Source organism: Lagenorhynchus albirostris, chromosome X (genome assembly GCF_949774975.1).
Source record: "Lagenorhynchus albirostris chromosome X, mLagAlb1.1, whole genome shotgun sequence".
NCBI lineage: Eukaryota > Metazoa > Chordata > Mammalia > Artiodactyla > Delphinidae > Lagenorhynchus > Lagenorhynchus albirostris.
In genome coordinates, this window is record NC_083116.1 from 59,923,286 (window position 1) to 59,948,950 (window position 25,665).

A 25,665-nucleotide genomic window follows, 5' to 3' on the forward strand; every position below is an offset into this window, starting at 1 on the left:
TGTTCAGGAATTAGATGGTCAGAACAGTTACTTGCCAGTTAATTAAGATAGGCTCTCTTTATAAAGGGTTAGCCAAAAAATAAGAATTATGAATTTTTAAAAATAAGATTATCAGTCTGATTTATTCAGAGATACTTTAAGTTTTTTATAAAACTCTTTTTACTTATGTATTTATTTATGGCTGTGTGAGTCTTCGTTGCTGCCCACGAGAGTTCAGTAGTTGTGGCTCACGGGATCTAGAGCACAGGCTCAGTAGTTGTGGCACATGGGCTTAGTTGCTCCATAGCACGTGGGATCTTCCAGGACCAGGGCTCGAACCCGAGCCCCCAGCATTGGCAGGCGGATTCTTAACCACTGCACCACCAGGGAAGTCCCCAGAGATACTTTAAAGTATCACAGCGTCTTTTCCTTTCTGTCTTTTCCCTATTCTAAATTAATGTGTACTCTTTTTTTTTCTGACAGTATTGTGTGAAACTGGTAAAACACATCCATCTTCTGTCGAGTGGGTGTCATGTAAAACTTCTTTGAGACTTTAATATATCATGTTTACATGATAAACATTTTAAACTACTTACCTACATATATATTGGTTTGTTATTTAATTGTAATGGAGTTTAAATTTAAAGAGCTTAATTTACAGACATTGTGTATGTCTGTTGAAAGACATACATTATCTGGCTGTATATACCCAAAAATTGTTACTTAAGAAGTTGGTTACTAAGCCTATACTTTGTGGTTTACTGTTGAGCTATTAGATAACTCAAATTTCTGTACTTGGTGTCAAGTCTGTTGCAATATATCCAAATTAGTAAAAACTAAGGTCCGTACTAAATCTGATTTTGGTCTTACTCAGAACTTGAAATCTCTTTCGGGCACTGATTCCTCTTTGTTGTTTGTTAATATGGAGTAGGGACCTGGATTTTCTTCTGGTGGTGCTATAGCTCCCAAATGATAATTCTGCAATATATTCTTCTGGATTTTTTAGTTTTATTTTTGTTTATTTTTCAGTTTTGTTTTTGAATTGGCTGTCTCAATGTCAGCAAAATAAGTTTCAGCTTTTTAGTTTTATTGAGATATAATTGTCATACAGCACTGTTATAAGTTTGAAGTGTGCAGCATGATTTGACATATATATTGTGAAATGATTACCACAGTAAGTTTAGTCAATATCCATCATCTTATATAGATACAAAAAAAAATTTTTTTTCTTGTGATGACAACTCTTAGGATCTACTCTCTTAACAACTTTCAAATATACTATATAGCAGTGTTAACTATAGTCATCAGGTTGTACATTACTTTCCAATACTTATTTATCTTATATCTGGAAGTTTGTACCTTTTGACAACCTTCGTCCATGTCCTCCACCCTTTTTTTAGTGTTACATAAAGTACAAAGGACATTCTATTTAACCCTTATTTTATCTATCAGTGTTTCTTAATTTGCTTATTTAGATTACAATCACTTGATGTTTCAGAGTCAAATTTACTAGAAAACTTGACCAGAGTCTAACATTTTCTGTATGCAAGTAGCAAATAGTTCATTCTAAGGTGATTGATAAAATTAGTTACTTTGATTTCTCCCAAAGTCATATTGGAGCAAATAGTTCCAGACTTTTTAGAATATTTTCTAAGAAAGCATAAATTTTATCATAAACACACGTTTAAGCTCAAATATAAAATTATAATTTTAAAGGTTATTTGGGGGAAAATTCACACAAATATGATTTTGCAAAGTACCAGTGTCTTTGTGTGAAAATTCCATGTGATTTTCGATTGTATGTTTTAGGTTAAAGATTATACATCCATTAGAATGGCTAAATTCAAAATGCTAAGATAGCAATTTCTGATGAGCAACAGGAACCCTCATTTATTGATGGTGGGAATGTAAAATAGTACAACCACTTTGGAAGACAGTCTGGCAGTTTCTTTCAAAGCTAAACATAGTCTTACCATATGATCCATTAGTCACGCTCCTAGGTATTTACCCAACTGATTTGAAATTTTATTTCTACCCAAATCCTTAATGCAAACGCTTATAGCAGCTTTATTCATACTCACAAAAAACTGGAAGCAACAAAGATGTCCTTCAATAAGCAAAGGGATAAACAAACTGGTACGCTGAATAGAATTGGAATACTATTCAGTGATAATAAGGAATGATCAATGAAGTCATGCAAAGACATTGATGAATATTAAACATATATTGCTAAGAGAAGCAGCCAATTTGAAAAGGCTTTACACTGTATGATTCCATTTCCCATTCTTCAGAAGGCTGTAGAGATATGCATAATGCCTGCATTATATTGCACAATATTTCAGCCTTTCAAGTTAAATTCATTGAAGAGTAGTTCTCAAGTTCTACATTTATCTGCTTTAATCAGTAACACTTATCCACATTATAGATTTAAGTCTTGTTATGAGACAAGTCTCCATTTGAATACTTTATTGTTAAGCATGATAAAGTTATGAATTTCTTCTGACTACCTCTCTAAACTATTTTCCTATTCAAGAAGATGTTTGTATGAAAAGTAATTAAGCCAATCTTTTTATTCTTTTACTTACAATTTAATTACAATAGATTGCAAAAGTTGCCACAAATTAAAATCTCCTGGTTACTTGCATAGATCCTCGTTTTGTACACTGGGTAACACTAGATGAATACTGATACTTATTTATTCTGGGTAATTTTGAAATTGTCCAGCCTTGACTGGGGAATTGCTAGAGATCTCTTTCTCTGCAGTTCTATGAGCCACATGCCCCTGAATTATGCTCTTAAATCTATGCTAAGCATTATACAAAGAAAAGCTAAGTCTTTCAATCTGTGCCCTCTAGTAGCTTACAGTTAAAAGCTAAGCAAATTTTTGGAATATGTTAAAAAACTTATACCATTACAAGTACAACACAACAGAGGCTACTAAGCTACAACATTGGAAACAGGAATTAACATTTTAAAATTTTTTTCTCTAAAAGTTTATTTAACATAGGACAGAGTAAAACTGGATATGAATTATTGCCTTAATGACATTTATTTTTTATTTTATTTTTCCCAGTTTTATTGAGACATAATTGGCATATAACATTGCATACATCCAAGCATAATACGTACATGTTGAAGCATATGTACAGCATAATGATTTGATATGTATATAGCATGAAATTTTAACCACAATAAGTTTAGTTAACATCAATCACAGGTTAATAATTTACTGGAAAAAATAGAATTTTTTATTACACTTATCAACAGCAGCTTAAGATTCCATAGGACTATATGCTTTAGAACTAGATGTGTGTGTGAATAGAGATTGGGATGGTTGATGCTTCTAGGTATACAATGTAATATTAACAAAATAATAACAACAGTAGCAGGTAAATGTAGCCAAACATATGGCCTTGATGACTTTTAACATTTTTAGTACTTATTACTGAAGTTAACAGTGAAAACTGCATATAATGCATATTAATATAAAATTACAGTAGACTTGAAATAACTTTTTTTTCAATTTTACCACAAAAAGCAATAAACTAATGTACATTCTTTTGGAAGTTGTTTTTAGATCTTGATTGGGTGCAGATTTCTCTATTTATGGTTTATGTTATCATGTATGAAATCAGGTTTCAAAATTCATGTGTGATATTATAAAATCACCTAAGAAAAGTCTCTTCTCCCTTTGGGTGACTTAATTTCAGTCATCTGTAAACATTCATGTTAATTCTAAACATTTGCTAGTGTAAGTCTGCATTCCCAAAAGCTTTTCTTCCCGTATTGGTGATGGCATCATTCTATAGATAGATTAGGAAAGGCCAGAATTGAGAAGAAAGCTATCTTTTTATCTTATATATACCACTTTTGAAATTTATATAATTGTTCATATTTTCAAAATGGTCACAACCTAATTTGGTTATCAAAACTATTTTAAGAATTATTTTTCTTTTTTTAAGGTAAAGTTTCTAAGTGATTAAAATGCACTTTGTAATTTGGATTTTTAATATACATGCTATTTAGCTATCATGTTCAAAGTGTCAAGATTCAGAAACTAAATCTTTTTGCTTAGCCACATTACCTACTAGATTCTGGTGTTTCTAAACATGGATCGAAGCCCATTTAAAAGCAAGGTTTTCCAAACATATGGTTATTAAAGGGAATCACAGGGGGAAGTGGGAGGGCACGGGGAGAGAAATAAATTAGGAGTTTTGAATTAATATATACATACTACCATATATAAAATAGAAAATCAACAATGACCTACTGTAACTCTACTCAACATTATGTAATAACCTAAATGGGAAAAGAATTTGAAAAAGAATAGATATATGTATATGTATAACTGAATCACTTTACTGTACACCTGAAGCTAACAAAATATTGTAAATGAAATATACTCCAATGTAAAATAAAAATTTAAAAATAATAAAGATAATACAAATTAAAAATAGATAAAAACAATGACCTACTGTATAGCACAAGGAACTATATTTAATACCTTGTAATAACCTATAATGGAAAAGAGTCTGAAAAATAATATATATATATGTATAACTGAATCACTTTGCTGTACACCTGAAACTAACACATTTTAAAGTAACTATACTTCAATTTCAAAAAATGTTTAAAAATATATATCATCTTTCACTTGCTATCAATTGATTTCAACTCCATGTAAAAAATAGATAAATTAAAAAAACAATAAATGTTTTCAATAAAAAATGCACCAGTCAAATGAATTTGGATTTTTAATCTATTGTGCAAGTCTTCAGAATAGCTCTGTTCTTCATTCTTTCACACTTGAGTAGGTTAGGGACATCCTGGCTGGTAAGACATAGTTTTCCCCTAAATTAGGCCTTATTCTTTAGAAAATGCTTATGGACTTGTTTTTGTTTTGTTTTAATCTGTTTTCAAAACATCAGCCTTTATGAATAAGTTATTTTTAAATAGCATACTTTAAGGCAAGAAAAGTAGGTCTAAGTTTGGGCAATTTAATGACATTATATTAATGCTGTCATTTAAAGGTATAAATATTTTAAATACAGTTGTAAAGGTTATTATGGACTTTTTTCTTTCACCTGAGTGTTTTAGGATAGTAGTGTGGGTGGCAGGATAATTTCCTGCTGTATAGATATTTTATTAAATTAAACTGTCTTGTCTCTCACATGCTGCAAATGAAACATCTTAATTGTTATGATTATATTTGTTTTATACTCATTGCAAAAGCTTTCCCATTCTCAGGTAAGAACCCTGACTGAAAAGTCATACCTTCTGATAAACCTTTTGGAGTTTAATTACATTTTACAAGAATAATTCTCATTTTTAGGTCTGTGTTATACCTTAGTTCAGTAAGATAAAAATATTTTTTAAAAGAGAATTTAAGAACAAAAAAGAACCTGTACAATGCAGTGAAATTAAAGAAAAGAAGAATTTAAGTGGCAAAAGTCTGCTGGGGTTCAAACTTATATTACAGAATCCTCAGCCACACATGAGTTTTAGTGACAGCAAATGTAAACTTATAAACAGTAAACCTGTATGCTTATGTATCACGCAGTAGACACCCAGTAATGTTAATTGACTGTCTGACAAAATTTCGCATCTAGTGGAAGGTTTACCACTGATTTTTCTTCTCACTTAAGGTTATGCAAAAAGTTACTGTCATTTGATGTCTTAAAATTGCTTATTAAATATGGATGTACATAACTTAATATCCATATATGATGCCAAAAATGTACTTAACACTGAAAAATTTAACAGCACTTTCTGCTACTGGATTAAGATTGTGAGACATATGTAAGGAAAAATTATGTAAGTTTTCCTCAGTGCTGAACTACCTGATTTGCTACTATGCTTACCCGCTTTCTGTCTAATTCTATGATCCTGTATTCTCCTTTCTGTCCTAGTGTCTGCTGTTTTATTAGATCTGAACATTCCAAGATGTCTACAGGTTTATTCTATTGTATCAATAAGAGACTCCTCTCAAATTACATTTTTAAAATTTTTATTGGTGTATAGTTGACTTACAATGTTGTGTTTGTTTCAGGTGTACAGCAAAGTGAATCAGTTATACATATATCCACTCTTTTTTAGATTCTTTTCCCATATAGGCCATTACAGAGTATTGAGTAAAGTTCCCTGTGCTATACAGTAGGTCCCTATTAGTTATCTATTTTATATATAGTAATATGCATATGTCAATCCCAATCTTCCAATTTATCCTCCCCACGCCCACGCTTACACCCTGGTAACCATGTTTGTTTTCTACATCTGTAACTCTATTTTTTTTTGTACATAAGTTCATTTGTATCCTTCGATGTGGGCATCCTATTTTGATTTATTTTTTAACTTTTTCCTAATTTTATTAATTACTAAATTAATAATGGAGAAATATAACCAATGTATAAGAACTATAGGAAGTAAGCAGCAGAAGTAGTGGCAAAGAGCAGATGACCAAGTGCCATATTGCAGAAGGATCCTGCAGCAGTTTGCCTTTTAGGTCCAGAACTTTGCTTCAGGACTCCCAAATATTGGACTCCCAATATTTAATTTAGTCAACAAAGAAAGTTCCTCAGACAGCACATAATAGCTGGCAGTACCAAATGTGAACCTGAGCAGCCATCACAGGGGGATCTCTAGAAGACGTTCTGAATGGTGATGTGATACTGGCAAGACAGGAAATCAGACTTTCTTCAAATGCTAGCTATCATCCAAGTGACATCTATGTTCCCTGGGAACTGTGACTAAAATATAAATAGTAAAAAAAAAAAAGTTACATCCTCTGTCTTGAATATATGCAAAGGTATAATTTCTAAAATAAGAAAAAAATAGGCAGGATTAGATGTCCTTCACAAAGAAGCTGGGGCAAATTCCAAGCATGCCCAGCTACAGCTGTTTTTTGTTTTGTTTTCTAAAATAGCAGATTATTCCCTCAGGTATATGTGATTCTTCTTTTAAATTAGTCTCCCCCTAATAGCACCTTGTACTTTCTTCCTGTTTAGGATAGAGGTAGGTGTGTCGGGGGTGGAGTAGGTGCCAGGGGGATACTAATGTTTATTTGATCCCTCTATGAGCATGTTTTGTTTTATATGGGTTTTCTCTTTTAATCTTTTTAGCAATCCTATGAGGTAGGTAGTATTATTCCCATATCCAGATAAGGAAACTAAGCCTCAGAGATTAAGTCACTTGCCCACAACTAAGAAGAGACAAAGTTAAGATTAAAATCTAGGATTTTATGATTCCCACTATTTTGCACTAAGGAGTAACATTACAGCTCACTACTTGTTACCAGATCTAAGCCCCTACTATATGCACGTCAAAATCAGAATCTCTGCTGCCTCTGGCTTTTAATTTTTGTTGCTAGAGAAGTTTTGTATACATGTTGAAGTGATGTGAGATTTTGTTGTCTTGTGTTTTGTTTTCAGCAAATTTGCTCTTGTATGTAGAGAGTTACCAACAATTCCTTTATTTTGTATTGAGACTACTGCCTGCTAAGTTTAGAGAAAAAAAACCCTTATTTGATTCTTTCCAAAGAGGATGAGTCAGTTTCTCCAGGGAATTCTTTAAAAGTCTAGTTATCTGCATTCAATGTTTTTAAACTTACCTATGATAATAAGGGTTTTTGCTTTACATCTGCTCATCAGTATAAAGAAGTTTTCTGTTTCTGCCTGATACATTTTGTATGGTGTTCCTGTAGCAGAAGATTGTGATTGAAACTGTATGTGAGACAAGAAAAATGTCAGCTGGACACTGTCAGTTTAAATTCTAGAGTTCGCTGTTGATCTTTTTAAAAGAGTGAAACCAAAAAATGACAGTAAGGTCTTATAAGTGGTGGCTTTTGAAGGACATTGAGTCAAGGATTTGGATGACAGTATTCCTAGGACTAAAGGTTCAAGATACCCTATGCCCAGACACCTATAGTGTAAAGTTGAAGGATGTTCTTCTCAAGATTAAAGTACAAGTGTCCTTAGGTTTATAAAGAGATTAGTCAGAGTTCTCCAGAGAAACAGAACCAATAAGATGTATGTATGTACATATGTGTATGTATATTTATATAAGGGGTGAGAGAAAGTATATATATATGTGTGTGTGTATATATATATAGATATAGATAGATAGATAGAGAGAGAGAGAGAGAGAGAGATTATAAGGGATTGGCTCACACAATTATGGAGGCTTAAGATGTCCCAAGATCTGCAGTCAGCAAGCTAGGGACCTAGGAAAGCCAGAGTGTATTTCCAGCTGAAGTCCAAAGACTTGAGAATCAGGACAGCTGATAGTGCAAGGCTCAGTCTGTAAGCCAGCAGGCTCCAGTCCCAAGAAGTGCTAATGTTTCAGTATGAATCCAAAAGCTAGAAAAGACCAGTGTTCTAGCTCAAGCAATCAGGCAGAAGGAGTACCCTCTTACTCAGTGTTTCTATTCTATTCATGTCTTCATTTGTTTGGATGAGGCCCACCCAAAGTAGGGAGGGTCATCTGCTTAATTCAATCTACTGATTGAAATGTTAATCTTATCTTGAAACACCATCAAAATACACTCATAATAATGTTTAACCAAATGTCTGGGCACCATATGGCCCAGTCAAGTTGACACATAAAATTAATCATCATAGGAATATATCTCAGAACTTCAAGGAACAAAAATTATGAGAACTTAAAAGATAAATCTCTTATCTGATAAGGTGTTAATATTAGGAATATATAAAGAACTCCTACAACTCAACAACAGAAAAACAAATAACATGATTAAAAAATGGGCAAGGGGAGGAGCTTCAAGATGGTGGAAGACTAAGACACAGAGATCACTTTCCTCCCCACAAATATATCAGAAATATATCTCCATGTGGAAAAACTCCTACAGAACACTTACTGAACGCTGGCAGAAGACCTCAGACCTCCCAAAAGGCAAGAAACTCCCCACGTACCTGGGTAGGACAAAAGAAAAAAGAATAAACAGAGACAAAAGAATAGGGACTGGACCTGCACCAATAGGAGGGAGCTCTGAAGGAGGAAAGGTTTCCACACACTAGGAAGCCCCTTCACGGGCGGAGACTGCGGGTGGCAGAGGGGGGAAGCTTGGGAGCCACAGAGGAGACCGCAGCAACAGGGGTGCGGAGGGCAAAGCAGAGAGATTCCCGCACAGAGGATCGGTGCTGACCGGCACTCACCAGCCCAAGAGGCTTGTCTGCTCACCTGCCAGGGTGGGCCGGGCTGGGAGCTGAGGCTTGGGCTTTGGAGGTCAGATTCCAGGGAGAGGGCTGGGGTTGGCTGTGTGAACAAAGCCTGAAGGGGGCTAGTGCGCCACAGCTAACCAGGAGGGAGTCCAGGAAAATGTCTGGAGCTGCCAAAGAGGCAAGAGACTTTTTCTTGCCTCTTTCTTTCCTGGTGTGGTAGGAGAGGGGATTAAGAACACCGCTTAAAGGAACTCCAGAGATGGGCGTGAGCCGCGCCTATCAGCACGGACCTCAGAGATGGGCCTGAGACTCTATGGTTGCTACTGCAGCCACCAAAAAGCCTGTGTGCAAGGAAAGGTCACTATCCACACAGCCTCTCCCGGGACACTGAGTAGCCTGCCACTGCCAGGGTCCTGTGATCCAGGGACAATTTCCCCAGGAGAACACACGGCACGTCTCACGCTGGTGCAAAGTCACGCTGGCCTCTGCCGCCACAGACTCACCCTGCATTCCATACCCCTCCCTCCCCATGGCCTAAGTGAGCAAGAGCACGCAAAGCAGCTGCTTCCTTAACCCCATCTTCTCTGAGACGCCCTCAGGTGACCTGCAAGCAGAGATGGGTCCAAATCAAAGCGGAACCCCAGGAGCTATGTGAACAAAGAAGAGAAAGGGAGATTTCTCCCAGCAGCATCATGAGCAGTGGATTAAATATCCACAATGAGCTTGATGTACCCTGCATCTGTGGAATACCTGAATAGACAACGAATCATCCCAAATTGAGGAGGTGGACTTTGGGAGCAATGATATATATTTTTTTTCACTTTTTCTTTTTGTGAAGGTGTATGTGTATGCTACTGTGTGTGATTTTGTCTGTATAGCTTTACTTTTACCATTTGTCCTAAGGTTCTGTCTGTCCGTGTTTTTTTTGTTTGTTTTTTGTTTTTAGTATAGTTTTTAGCACTTGTTATCATTGGTGGATTTGTTTTTAGGTTTGGTTGCTCTCTTCTTTCTCTCTTTTTTTATTACTTAAAAACAATTTTTAATAATTATTTTTATTTTTTATTTTAATAACATTATTTTATTTAACTTTATTTTATCTTCTTTCTTTCTTTTTCTTTCTTTCTTTCTTTCTTTCTTTCTTTCTTTCTTTCTTTCTTTCTTTCTTTCTTTCTTTCTTTCTTTCTTTTTCTTTCTTTCTTTCTTGTTTTCTCCCTTTTATTCTGAGCCGTGTGAATGATATGCTCTTGGTGCTCCAGCCAGGCATCAGGGCTATGCCTCTGAATTGGGAGAGCCAAGTCAGGGACACTGGGCCACAAGAGACCTCCCAGATTCATGTAATATCAAATGGCAAAACTCTCCCAGAGATCTCCATCTCAATGATAAGAGACTTGAGATTCAAGCCCCACTCAACAACCAGCAAGCTACAGTGCAGGAAACCCTATGCCAAAAAACAAGCAAGACAGGAACACAACCATACCCATTAGCAGACAGGCTGCCTAAAATCATAATAAGGCTGCAGACTCCCCAAAGCACACCACCAGATGTGGACCTTCCCACCAGAAAGACAAGATCCACCCTCATCCACCAGAACACAGAAACCACTTCCCTCCAATAGGAGGCCTACACAGCCCACTGAACCAACCTTAGCCACTGGGGACAGGCACCAAAAACAACAGGAACTATGAAACTGCACCCCATGAAAAGGAGACCCCAAACACAGTAAGTTAAGCAAAATGAAAAGATAGAGAAACACAGAGCAGATGAAGGAGCAAGGCAAAAACCCACCAGACCTAACAAATGAAGAAGAAATAGGCAGTCTACCTGAAAAAGATTTCAGAATAATGATAGTAAAGATTATCTAAAATCTTGGAAGTAGAATGGATAAAATGCAAGAAACATTTAACAAGGACCTAGAAGAGCTAAATAGCAAACAAACAATGATGAACAGCACAATAAATTAAATTAAAAATTCTCTAGAACAGATGAATAGCAGAATAACTGAGGCAGAAGAACGGGTAAGTGACCTGGAAGATAAAAGAGTGGAAATAACTACTGCAAAACAGAATAAAGAAAAAAGAGTGAAAAGATTGAGTACAGTCTCAGAGACCTCTGGGACACCATTAAATGCAACAACACTCAAATTATAGGGGTCCCAGAAGAAGAAGAGAAAAAGAAAGGGACTGACAAACTATTCGAAGAGATTATAGTTGAAAACTTCCCTAATATGGGAAAGGAAATAGTTAATCAAGTCCTGGAAGCACAGAGAGTCCCATACAGGATAAATCCAAGGAGAAACATGCCAAGACACATGTTAATCAAACTATCAAAAATTAAATACAAATAAAACATATTAAAAGCAGCAAGGGAAAAACAACAAATAACATACAAGGGAATCCCCATAAGTTTAACAGCTGATCTTTCAGCAGAAACTCTGCAAGACAGAAGGGAGTGGCAGGACATATTTAAAGTGATGAAGGGGAAAAACCTACAATCAAGATTACTCTACCCAGCAAGGATCTCACTCAGATTTCATGGAGAATTTAAAACCTTTATAGACAAGCAAAAGCTAAGAGAATTCAGCACCATCAAACCAGCTTTACAAAAAATGCCAAAGGCACTTCTCTAGGCAGGAAACACAAGAGAAGGAAAGACCTGCAAACACAAACACAAAAGTTAAGAAAATGGTAATAGGAGCATACATATTGATAATTATATTTAATGCAAATGTATTAAATGCTCCAACAAAACACATAGACTGGCTGAATGGATACAAAAACAAGACCCATATATATGCTGTCTACAAGAAACCCACTTCAGACCTAGGGACACATACAGATTGAAAGTGGGTAGATGGAAAAATATATTCCATTCAAATGGAAATCAAAAGAAAGCTGGAGTAGCAATTCTCATACCAGGTACAAAATAGACTTTAAAACAAAGACTATTACAAGAGACAAAGAAGGGCACTACATAATGATAAAGGAATCAATCCAGGAAGAAGACATAACAATTGTAAACATTTATGCACCCAACATAGGAACACCTCAATACATAAGGCAAATGCTAACAGCCATAAAAGAGGAAATCGACAGTAACACAATCAGAGTAGGGGACTTTAACACCCCACTTTCACCAACGGACAGACCATCCAAAATGAAAATAAATAAAAAAACAAAAGCTTTAAATGATACATTAAAAAAGATGGACTTAATTGACATTTATAGGACATTCCATCCAAAAACAACAGAATACATTTTCTTCTCAAGTGATCATGGAACATTCTCCAGGATAGATCATATCTTGTGTCACAAATCAAGCCTTGGTGAATTTAAGAAAATTGAAATCATATCAGGTATATTATCCAACCACAGTGCTATGAGACAAGATATCAATTACAGAAAAAAATCTGTACAAAATACAAACACATTGAGGCTAAACAATACACTACTAAACAACCAAGAGATCACTGAAGAAATCTAAGAGGAAATCAAAACATACCTAGAAACAATTGACAGTGAAAACACAATGACACCAACCAATAGGATGCAGCAAAAGCAGTTTTAAGAGGGAAGTTTATAGCAATACAATACTACCTCAAGAAACAAAAAACATCACAAATAAACAACCTAACCTTACACCTAAAGCAATTAGAGAAAGAAGAACAAAAAAGCCCCAATGTTAGCAGAAGGAAAGAAATCATAAGAATCAGATCAGAAATAAATTAAAAACAAATGAAGGAAATGATACTAAAGATCAATAAAACTAAAATCTGGCCCTTTGAGAAGATAAACAAAGTTGATAAACCATTAGCCAGACTCATCAAGAAAAAAAGGGAGAAGACTCAAATTAGTAGAATTAGAAATGAAAATGGAGAAGTTACAGCTGACACTGCAGAAATACAAAGGACCATGAGAGATTTCTAAAAGCAACTCTATGCCAATAAAATGGAAAACCTGGAAGAAATGGACAAATTCTTAGAAATACACAACCTTCCAAGACTGAACCAGGAAGAAATAGAAAATATGAACAGACCAATCACAAGCACTGAAATTAAACCTGTGATTAAAAATCTTCCAACAAACAAAAGCACAGGACCAGATGGCTTCACAGGCTAATTCTATCAAACATTTAGAGAGACCTAAAACCTATCCTTCTCAAACTCTTCCAAAACTGTTCCTTCCCCTTCCAGATGGAGGAACACTCCCAAACTCATTCTACAAGGCCACCATCACCGTGATACCAAAACCTGAGAAAGTTGTCACAAAAAAGAAAACTACAGACCAATATCACTGATGAACATAGATGCAAAAATTCTCAACAAAATACTAGCAAACAGAATCCAACAGCACATTAAAATGATCATGCACCATAATCAAGTGGGATGTTTCCCAGGAATGCAAGGATTCTTCAATATATGCAAATCAATCAATGTGATACACCATATTAACAAATTAAAGAAAAAACATATGATCATCTCAATAGATGCATATAAAGCTTTTGAAAAATTCAACACCTATTTAAGATAAAAAACCTCTTGAAAGTAGGCAGAGAGCGAAGTTAATAACATTGCTCAACATAATAAAGGCCATATATGACAAACCCACAACCACCATTGTCCTCAATGTTGAAAACTGGAACCATTTCCACTAAGATCAGGAACAAGATAAGGTTGCCCATTCTCACCACTATTATTCAACATACTTTTGGAAGTTTTAGCCACAGCAATCAGAGAAGAAAAAGAAATAAAAGGAATCCAAATCAGAAAAGAAGAAGTAAAGCTGTCACTCTTTGCAGGTGATATGATACTATAACTAGAGAATCCTAAAGATGCTATCAGAAAATTACTAGAGCTAATCAGTGAATTTGGTAAAGTAGCAGGATACAAAATTAATGCATAGAAATCTCTTGCATTCCTATGCACTAATGATGAAAAATCTGAAAGTGAAATTAAGAAAACACTCCCATTTACCAATACAACAAGAAGAATAAAATATCTAGGATTAAACCTACCTAAGGAGACAAAAGACCTTCATGCAGAAAATTGTAAGACACTGATGAAAGAAATTGAAGATGATACAAATAGATGGAGAGATATACCATGTTCTTGGTTGGGAAGAATCAACATTGTGAAAATGACTCTACTACACAAAGCAATCTACAGTTTCAATTCAAACGTTATCAAACTACCACTGGCATTTTTCACAGAACTAGCACAACATAATTTCACAATTTGTTTGGAAACACAAAAGACCCCGAAGAGCCAAAGAAATCTTGATAATTAAAAACGAAGCTGGAAGAATCAGGCTCCCTGACTTCAGACTATACTACAAAGCTACAGTAATCAAGACAGTATGGTACTGGAACAAAAACAGAAATATAGATCATTGGAACAGGATAGAAAACCCAGAGATAAACCCACGCACATATGGTCACCTTATCTTTGATAAAGGAGGCAAGAATATACAGTGGAGAAAAGAAAGCCTCTTCAATAAGTGGTGCTGGGAAAACTGGACAGGAACATGTAAAAGAATGAAATTAGAATACTCCCTAACACCATACACAAAAAGAAACTCAAAATGGATTAAAGACCTAATTGTAAGGCCAGACACTATCAAACTCTTAGAGGAAAAGATAGGCAGAACACTCTATAACATAAATCACAGCAAGATTCTTTTTGACCCATCTCCTAGCGAAATGGAAATAAAAATAAACAAATGGGACCTAATGAAACTTAAAAGCTTTTGCACAGCAAAGGAAACCATAAACAAGACCAAAAGACAACCCGCAGAATGGGAAAAAAATATTTGCAAATGAGGCAACTGACAGAGGATTAATCTCCAAATTTTACAAGCAGCTCATGCAGCTCAATATCAAAAAAACTAACAACCCAATCCAAAAATGGGCAGAAGACCTAAATACACATTTCTCCAAAGAAGATATACAGATTGCCAACAAACACATGAAACAATGCTCAACATCATGAATCATTAGAGCAATGCAAATCAAAACTACAATGAGATATCTTCTCACACCAGTCAGAGTGCCCATCATCAAAATATCTACAAACAATAAATGCTGGAGAAGGTGTGGAGAAAAGGGAACCCTCTTGCAGTCTTGGTGGGAATGTAAATTGATACAGCCACTATGGAGAACAGTATGGAGGTTCCTTAAAAACTAAAAATAGAACTGCTATATGACCCAGCAATCCCACTAGTAGGGATTTACCCTGAGAAAACCATAATTCAAAAAGAGTCATGTACCACAATATTCATTGCAGCTCTATTTACAATAGCCAGGACATGAAAGCGACCTAAGTGTCCATTGATACATTAATGGATAAAGAAGATGTGGCACATATATAGAATGGAATACTACTCAGCCAGAAAAAGAAATGAAATTGAGATACTTGTAGTGAAGTGATGGACATAGAATCTGTCATACAGAGTGAAGTAAGTCATAAAGAGGAAAACAAATACTGTATGCTAACACCTATATATGGAATCTAAAAAAAAAAGGAATGGTCATGAAGAACCTAGGGGAAATATGGGAATAAAGACACAGACCTACTAGAGAATGGACCTGAGGATACGGGGAGTGGGTAGTGTAAGCTGGGACAAAGTGAGAGAGTGACATGGACATATATACACTACCAAATGTAAAACAGATAGCTAGTGGGAACCACCTGCATAGTGCAGGGAGATCAGCAAGGTGCTTTTTGACTTAGCTGGAGTGAGATATTGAGGATGGGAGGGAGGGCGACGCAAGAGATATTGGGATATATGTATATGTATAACTGATTCACTTTGTTATAAAACAGAAACTAACACACCATTATAAAGTAATTATACTCCAATAAAGATGTTTAAATTAAAAAATGGGCAAAAGACTTCAATAGACATTTGCCAAATAAAATATACAAATGGGTAACAGGTGTATAAAAAATGTCCAACATCACAGGAAAATGCAAATAAAAACCACAATGAAATATCACCTCATACCCATTAGCATGGTAACTATTAAAAAATTAAGCTAACAAGTGTTCGTGAGCCTATGGAGAAAGTAGAACACTTGTACATTGTTGATGGGAATGTAAAGTGGTGCAGTCACTATGGAAAGTGCTATGATGGTTCCTCCAAAAATTAAAAATACGACTAACATATGATCCAGACATTCAATTTCTGGGTGTGTACCCCAAGGAGTTAAAAGAAGGGACTCAAACAGATACCTGAACATGGACATTTTTAGTAGCTTTCTTCACAATAGCCAAAATGTGGAAGCAACCCAAATGTCCATCAGCAGAAACATTGATAAACAAATGTGGTATATACATGAAAGGGAATATTATTCATTCTTAAAAAGAGAGGAAATTCTGACACATGCTATAATATGAGTGAACCTTGAGGAAATTATGCTAAGTGAAATAAAGCAGCTACAAAAAGACCAATACTGTATTGTTCCACTTTGATAAGCTATCTGGAGTATTCAAACTCATTTAAACAGAAAGTAGAATGCTGGTTGCCAGGTGGATGGAGAGATGAGGAAATGGGAGTTGTTTTTTAATGGCTATGAAAAACTTTGGAGATTGGTTGCACAACAATGTGAATGTATTTACCACTACTGAATTGTACACTTAAAAATAAAGTGGTACATCTTATATTAGTGTGTTTGATCACAATTTGGAAAAAAATAGTTAAATTAAATTTCCACCCGGAAGTCACAAAATAGTATTCTTTATGAGGACCCCATATTCAATCTCTTATAGATAAGAAGACATTTTCACTGGAGGTGGGTACTGTATCAATAAGTAAATTGAATGGAATAATATATCTGTAAAGCATACATTTTTTTAAATCATACAGTTTAAAAGGGTAATGCATTGATAATCATAGAAAATGTATTTCATATGATTTAAAATATCATTGTTTACAAAAAAGATATCTAACATATGTTTAGCACATTCCTGGTCACTAAGGATATACAAATTTTTAAAAAATAATAAAAAAGAAAAGCATTTCTCAGAAAAATAAGGCCAATAAGCATATAAAAACGCTTGGTCTTTCTTAAAGAAATATAAATCAAAAGAGCACGATACCATGTTTCACTAAACTAGCAAAAATTATAAAGTTGGATAATACCTAGCATTGATAAAGATGTAGGAAAATAAGGACTATCATACATTTCAGCCTTTGTTCAGGCAATTTCTCTATGTTTACAAAAAAAAGAAAATTAAATGCACATACTCTTTGGCCAACCAATTCCATTTTGTGGTATAAGACCTAAAATTAAATCCCCATATTATATGTGTCTTGATATCTAGGGAAAGCCGAGTGGGTCTTGAATGATGGCCCAATCACAAGTTCCCCTTATCATCGTGTTCCTGAAGATAAAGTACCATATTCAAACAACTCTCCTTAGCATGGGGACCAGGCACAGTGGCTGCTTATCCCTGAATAGCAAGCTACAGTTCCCTGCTAGCACACAGAATGATTCAAACAAGTCAATCACATTCTCCTGTGGGAAACAGAGATTTCACCATGCCTAGGGTTTACACCACAGCCTCTGCTTGTTCATTCTGTTTCCAAGTAGAATTATCCTATGGCCCTGCATGGCATACAGTGTTCTCCTCTTATAGGCTGTGAGTATGTGTGACTAATACACTACTGTTGATTTCATCTGTCTAGTGTTGAGAATCAGTTGTTTATCAATCCCTATAACTTTAAGCAGGAATCCCTTCCTTGTCAACTGGAAGAAGTGGAGGTGATAAAAACATATGGCTTGGAATTTCCTATTATATATAATTGCAAATATAAAGCAAGATATAGGTACCAGAATGTCCATTTCAGCATTGATTTTAATAGCAATAACCTGAAAACCACCTAAATGTTCGCCATTAGATAACTAAATTAGATAATATAATTAGAAAATATTAGATAACAATTACATAAATTGTATAGTGTCCATATGATGGAGCACAATGTAGAAGTTAAAAAGACTGAAGTATATCTGTATGTGATGATATAGAAACATCTTCAAGATATACGAAGTGAAAAAAATTAAGTTATAGTATCATCAATTTTTTTCTAAGTGTATATGCATTTTTACCCTGGAAATTTACCCAGGAAACTACTGACAGTGGTTGCCTTTGGTGTCAGGATTGGAAGTTTGTAACTAAGGAAGGAGAGAGACTGTAGCTCATTTTATACCTTTCTAATTGTTTGGCTTTTTTTTAATCAAGTGCATATTTATTTTTACAATGAAAATAAAAGTAAAAAGGCATGATACCTGCTATTAAGCAGCACATTGTCTAGTGGAAAAATGAACAAGCTTTCACAAAACAAGTTTGAAATCTCAACACCATGGGTTAATATCTGGACTGATTATTGGGATAAGGCAGAGTAGTGCACAGCATATGGAAAGCTGAAGGAGTAAGGTGAAGGAAGTGCTAATTGAGCTAGAATTTTTTTAATAGTTCTCACTTCGAAAGGGTTACTCCTATGTACAAATATATAATTCAGTTCCACATTTAACTAAGATACATACTTAAAACAGGAAACTCTGCTCCCCAATATCAGAGTTTTGTCACTTAGTTTTATTTTTAAGAGAAAAATAAAAGAACTAAATTCCTGGAAGTGTCCTAGAGGCTGGTGAAGAGGCCAGAAGATTTTTTTCTATTGTGTTACAATATAATCCAGGTGAAATCAAAACAATTGTCTTGTCACATGGGCCAAACCTCAGCTTTCACCTGGATTTCCAGGGTTACTGGAATGTTACTCTGAACAAAATCAGCAAGATATTGACTAATATGTCTCCCTCACTTAAGTCAGCAGTTAAGGCTGAGGGTTGTCTTGTAAAGTGAAAGTGGCTTTATATATATATTTTTAAACATCTTTATTGGGGTATAATTGCTTTACAAGGGTGTGTTAGTTTCTACTTTATAACAAAATGAATCAGTTATACATATACATATGTTCCCATATCTCTTCCCTCTTGCATCTCCCTCCCTCCCAACCCTCCTTATCCCACCCCTCCATGCGGTCACAAAGCACCGAGCTGATCTCCCTGTGCTATGCAGCTGCTTCCCACTAGCTATCTACCTTACGTTTGGTAGTGTATATATGTCCATGCCTCTCTCTTGCTTTGTCACAGCTCACCCTTCCCCCTCCCCATATCCTCAAGTCCGTTCTCTAGTAGGTCTATGTCTTTATTCTTGTCTTACCCCTAGGTTCTAGATTTCAATAGAGAGACAAAACTGATTTCAACTTCAGGCTCCTCGGGGAAGAATTCGCCTTCTCCTTTAAGTGCCCACATTTTATTTCTTCAGTAAATGAGTATTCAGTTTTAATGTTAATTGATTTTTATTACCTTATTTATTTTCTTAGTTAAAATATGCTCTTAGGAGCTTTAAAAATAACTGCCCTTTCCCCCATAAGCTTCTACTTATCAGGCGTTGTCATAAGTTGCCTTCAGCATTGCTAATGCAGGACATTTCCAACAAATCAAATCAGCTTTTATTTAGTTCAATTTAAGGGATGAATCAGCTTTGGATGTCCTCTAAATGAATTACAAATTAATTGGCTCAGTGTGTTCAGTGTTCTGTTCATTATTCCTTCCAATTGACAATAATGTAGGCTAAATTATAGTGGAGAATTTGGTTCAATGGAAAAATATGGGAATATTTATGCTGCCTGTTATGAATTGTTTGAATCTACCTAGAACCTTACTACCATTTATTTTGCTCTTTGTTTTGCTTTGAGAATTTTAGCTCCACAAATATTGTACAATCAATATAGGAGGGACATGTAATGAGATTTTTATGTTATAAATATTATAACTTGAGGGTTATTTCACTTGATTAAAAAAGAAACTTGGATGACATGTTTTGATTCTTTTATTGGAAACATGTAATTTAGTACCAATACTTGTAATAACTGTTACTCATCAGGTTTTTTTTTTAACTTGGGGAAGAACAGATCTAGCTGGAAAGGAAATTGATTGACACACACTCAAAGAAAAACTGTACTATATGTCTTATGAAAAGACACATGCTAATTGTACAATCTAATTTCACTTTCTTGGTGGTAAACTGAGAATTCATATATTGTTTTTCCTCCTGATAGCTAACATTTCTTTTCAAAAGACTGTAGCTTTAAGACAAATTTGCACCTGTTGTTTAGTATTGTATCAGTTTTAGTTATGATAACTCTTTTATTTGAGTCATGGTTTATATGTTGTGTACATTATTTTCTGTTGTTACCTATATCTAATTTAGGAGAGGGTTCCATTTTAAATTTCAGTTAGGAAGGAAACATTGAAAGCAGTTTATGTCTAGGAAGTCTTTGAAGTCTAACCTCTCTGTGGGGCCAGATCATTTATTCTTAGGTAGAAGGCAGCAACAGAACCTCACATCTCATGCCATAATGATTTGCCACTTTTGTCCTCCATTCAGTCTCACAGGCTTTTTCTGTCTCTCACTCTCGCTCTCACCACATTCTTTCATCACAAACACACACATACAGGATTTTGCAGCATATAGTTAGATAGATAGATAGATAGATAGACAGATAGATAGATAGATAGATATAGATATTCAGTTTTCAAATTTTATTTTTATTTAAAATTTTGGTCATAAAGGTTCCTATTAAATTGTTTAAACAATATTTAACTTAGGAAGTTAAAATCTTCTGTTTTCCCTATATACAGTTGGTTATTATATATTCTTGCAGAATTTCTTCCACGTGTCAGCATTTTTCTTTTGTTTTCCTTTTTATTTTTTTAACATCTAATTGCTTTACAATGGTGTGTTAGTTTCTGCTGTAAAACAAAGTGAATCAGCTATATGTATACATATATCCCCTCAACAGCATACATATATATATATTTTTTTTTAAATAAATTAATTTATTTATTGACTGCATTGGGTCTTCATTGCTGTGCATGGGCTTTCTCTAGTTGCCATGAGCAGGGGCTACTCTTTGTTGCAGTTGAGGTGTGCGGGCTTCTCATTATGGTGGCTTCTTTTGTTGCGGAGCACAGGCTCTAGGTACGGGGGCTGCAGTAGTTGTGTCATGCAGGCTCAATAGTTGTGGCTCAGGCTTAGTTGCTCCATGAGAGCATGTGAGATCCTCCTGGACCAGGGCTCGAACCCATGTCCCCTGCATTGGCAGGCAGATTCTTAACCACTGCACCAGCAGGGAAGTCCCTATATTTTTAACTAAAGTTAATTTTCAGATTTTTTTACCACCCCTTGAGTTAATTGGAGACACCATAGGGATAAAGCTACTAGAAAATAATCAGATATATTTCTACTTCTAGCTCTGCTATGGTCTCTCTGTGCCCTGTTGAATAAGTCCTTTGACCTTTCTTTTCATGACTCCTTATTCACAAATAGAGGTCATTATTCTATCATGCTTCTAATTTATTTCCTAGGGATGCCTCCAGGATTCGTTGAATTCAAACAATATATAAAGTCCATAGTTTATTGGTTCAAAAAAACCCTAAGAGTAAAAAGGATGGGCTTATTCTGAAACTTTCTGAAGCCATAAATATGATTGTTCTTTGAAAACAACATTATCTTATTACATTTATCTTATTTAGTCTTTTAATTTATTATAACATTAGTAGGAGCCAATCTGTGGTAAATCTAGATTAATTTATCAAAAGACAACACTGTGACATGATCCTGACTCTGGTATGTTTTTAAATATATGTAGTGTGAATGTGAATATACGTATTATAGAAAAAAGTTTGAAAGAACATATATTAGAATTAACAAGTGTAATTTCCAGGATTGTTAGTGATTTAAATTCTCTTCTTTTTAAATATATCTGTATTTTCTACAATTAATATGTATTATTTATGTGACTACAACCATTTTTATCAACATTGCTTAATTGTTATCAGGTAAATTTTTTACTCATTTTATTCTAGCACACTTTCATGTCATAGTAATAAATACCATGATAATGCCCATTTCAGGAAGGGGGAACACAGAGTAAGAATTGTGAAATTAATTTATTTGTTGAAAGTAACCTAGCACATATCACTCTGATGATTTAATATTTTTCCTTTGAGTATTCTAATTTTTTAAAATGTTTTTTACAGCTACAAGACCGCACTCAGTTCAGTGACCAAGACTTAGCCACCCTTAAGAAGTACTGGGACAATGGCATGACCAGCCTTGGCTCTGTTTGTAGAGAGAAAATTGAAGCAGTGGCAACTGAATTGAGTGTTGACTGTGAAATAGTTCGGGTAAGGTATTTTCAATAATTTTCATGTTGTGGTTGAAGAGTGTCATAAATGAAAGCCTTAAAAAGTTGTATGGTTGGCATTTCTCTAATTAGTGATGTTGAGCATCTTTTCATGTGCTTTTTGGCCATCTGTATGTCTTCTTTGGAGAAATGTTTATTTAGAGATTCTGCCCATTTTTTGGTTGGGTTGTTTGTTTTTTTTCATATTGAGCTGCATGAGCTGTTCATATATTTTTGAGATTAATCCCTTGTCAGTCACTTCATTTGCAAATATTTTCTCCCATTCTGAGGGTTGTGTTTTCATTTTGTTTATGGTTTCCTTTGCTGTGAAAAACCTTTAAAGTTTTGTTAGGTCCCATTTGTTTATTTTTGTTTTTATTTCCATTTCTCTAGGAGATAGGTCAAAAACGATATTGGTGTGATTTATGTCAAAAAGTGTTCTGCCTATGTCTTCCTCTAAGAGTTTTATAGTGTCTGGCCTTATAGTTAGGTCTTTAATCCATTTAGAGTTTATTTTTGTGTATGGTGTTAGGGAGGGTTCTATTTTCATTCTTTTACATGTAGCTGTCCAGTTGTCCCAGCACTACTTATTGAAGAGATTGTCTTTTCTCCATTGTATATTCTTGCCTCCTTAGTCATAGATTAGTTGACCATAGGTGAATGGATTTATCTCTGGACTTTCTGTCCTGTTTCATTGATTTATGTATCTGTTTTTGTGTCAGTACCATACTGTTTTGATTACTGTTTTGATTATGGTAGCTTTGTAGTATAGTCTGAAGTCAGCCTGATTCCTTCAGCTCCATTCTTCTTTCTCAAGATCATTTTGGCTATCTGGGGTCTTCTGTTTTTCCATACAAATTCTAAAATTTTTTGCTCTAGTTCTCTGAAAAATGCCTCACACTGGTCAGAATGGCCACCATCAAAAAATCTACAAACAATAAATACTGGAGAGAGTGTAGAGAAAATAGGACCCTCCTACACTGTTAGTGGGAATGTAAATTGGTACAACCATTATGGAGAACAGTATGGAGGTTTCTTAAAAAACTATATATAGAGCTACCATATGATCCAGCAATCCCACTCCTGGGCATATATCCAGAGAAAACCAAAATTCAAAAAGATACATACACCCCAATGTTCACTGAAGCACTATTTACAGTAGTCAAGGCATGGAAGCAACCTAAAAGTCCATCAACAGAGGAATGGATAAAGAAGTTGTGGTACATATATACAATGGAATATTACTCAGCCATAAAAAGAATGAAATAATGCCATTTGCAACAACATGAATGGACCTAGAGATTATCACACTAAATGAAGTAAGTCAGACAGAGAAAGACAAATAGCATATGATATCACTTATATGTGGGATGTAATTTTAAAAATGATACAAATGGACTTATATGCAAAAGAGAAACAGACTCACAGATCTTGAAATCAAACTTATGGTTACCAAAGGGAAAATGTGGCAGGAAATGATAAATTAGGAGATTGGGATTAACATATACACACTACTATATATAAAATTGGTAACAAAAAGGACCTACTCTGTAACACAGGGAACTTTACTCAATACTCTGTAATAATCTCTATGGGAAAAGAATCTGAAAAAGAATGGATATATGTATAACTGATTCATTTTGCTGTATACCTGAAACTAACACAACATTGTTAATCAACTATACTTCAATAAAAATTAATTTAAAAAATTGTATGAGGTGCTTTAAACAATGCCATCAATAAAGTGAAAAAGATAACCCACAGAATGGGAGGAAATATGTTCAAATCAAATATCTGATAAGGATCTTATCCAGAATATGTAAAGAACTCTTACATATCAATAATAAAAAGGCAAATAGTGCAATTTAAAAATGGGCAATAGATTAGAATAGTCATTTTTCCAAAGAAGATGTACAAGTGGCCAATAAATACACTAAAATATGTTCGACATCATTTGTCATTATGGAAATCAAAACCACAATGAGATACCTCTTAACACCCACTATGATGGCTATAATAAGAAAGACAGGTAATAAGTGTTGGCCAGGATGTGGAGCAATTGGAAACATTATACACTTCTGGTGAAAATATAAAATGTTTTAACCACTTTGGAAAACAGTCCTCAAAATTTTTAACATAGAGTTACCATATGACAGCAATTCCATTCTTAGGTATACACTCAAAAGAAATGAAAAGTATGTCCACTCAAAAACTTATACATGGATATGCAAAATCTCTCGTATGGAGGGCCAACTATGGGACTTGAGTATCTGTGGATTTTGGTATCCCCGATGGGTCTTGGAACCCCCCCAAGGCTACTTCCCAACTGTAGAGTCACATAACTAAGTTGTTGCAAACATACTTAAAATGTTTCCAATAATTGCATCAAGCAAAAAAAAAAAAAAAGGTATTTCCTTTAGTGTTTACATCTACATTGATAACATCAATTCATCATTTTTTTTTGTTATTCAGACCAGAGCAGCTTGTTTCTTTATTGCAGATAATACAGTTTGTTCAGAGCTTTGTGACCTCCTAGAGGTGTGGGATAGGGAGGATGGGAGGGAGGGAGATGCAAGAGGGAAGAGATATGGGAACATATGTATAACTGATTCACTTTGTTATAAAGCAGAAACTAACACACCATTGTAAAGCAATTATACTCCAATAAAGATGTAAAAAAAATGTGCTTGAAGAGAGAGGTGTAGAATTATGCAACATCATTTCAACATATATGACTACAGAATACTTTTTTCAAAAGACTGACATTGCACAGGGACATCAGTTAAGGGGTCATTGCTTTAAGTGTCTTCACATTTGTGACATTTTATTTTTCCTTTGCAATAGTCCTATGAGGTATAGAAGAACAAGGTCACACCTTTCAGATAAAAATGTTGCTAATAAATAATTAAAACTAACTGATATATCAAGTATTAATCGAATATATAGGATGTCATTTACTATTCTAGTCACCATAGGGCTAGAATGAAAATGTAAATCTTAGTTCTTGCTCTACTTGAAGAGGTAAGTCATACAAGAGGAAAACAACCATGAAATGGTACTTTCTTTTTATCCAACAATATTTTTATACAAGTTTTAGTACATAATGGCATCTGATGTTGCCTGATTACTGAAAATAAGACTCATGGATGGTAAATTATTCACTGAAGTTATAAGCAGGTCAGTTCTGGACCTTACATTACCACTTGAACTTTGTGAATTCCAAAAGAAAATCACTAACTGGTATAATGTCTATCATATAAAGA

General features: G+C 34.7%; 1 protein-coding gene across 1 annotated transcript in view; it reads left to right on the forward strand.

The window, feature by feature from the left end:
* HDX (highly divergent homeobox) overlaps positions 1-25,665 on the forward strand; it is a 148,938-nt gene that overhangs the window by 61,852 nt on the left and 61,421 nt on the right. The window contains exon 4 of the mRNA XM_060138433.1: positions 22,257-22,403. Within this exon, the coding sequence (XP_059994416.1) occupies positions 22,257-22,403 (147 nt within the window). The remainder of the gene's footprint in view (positions 1-22,256; positions 22,404-25,665) is intronic.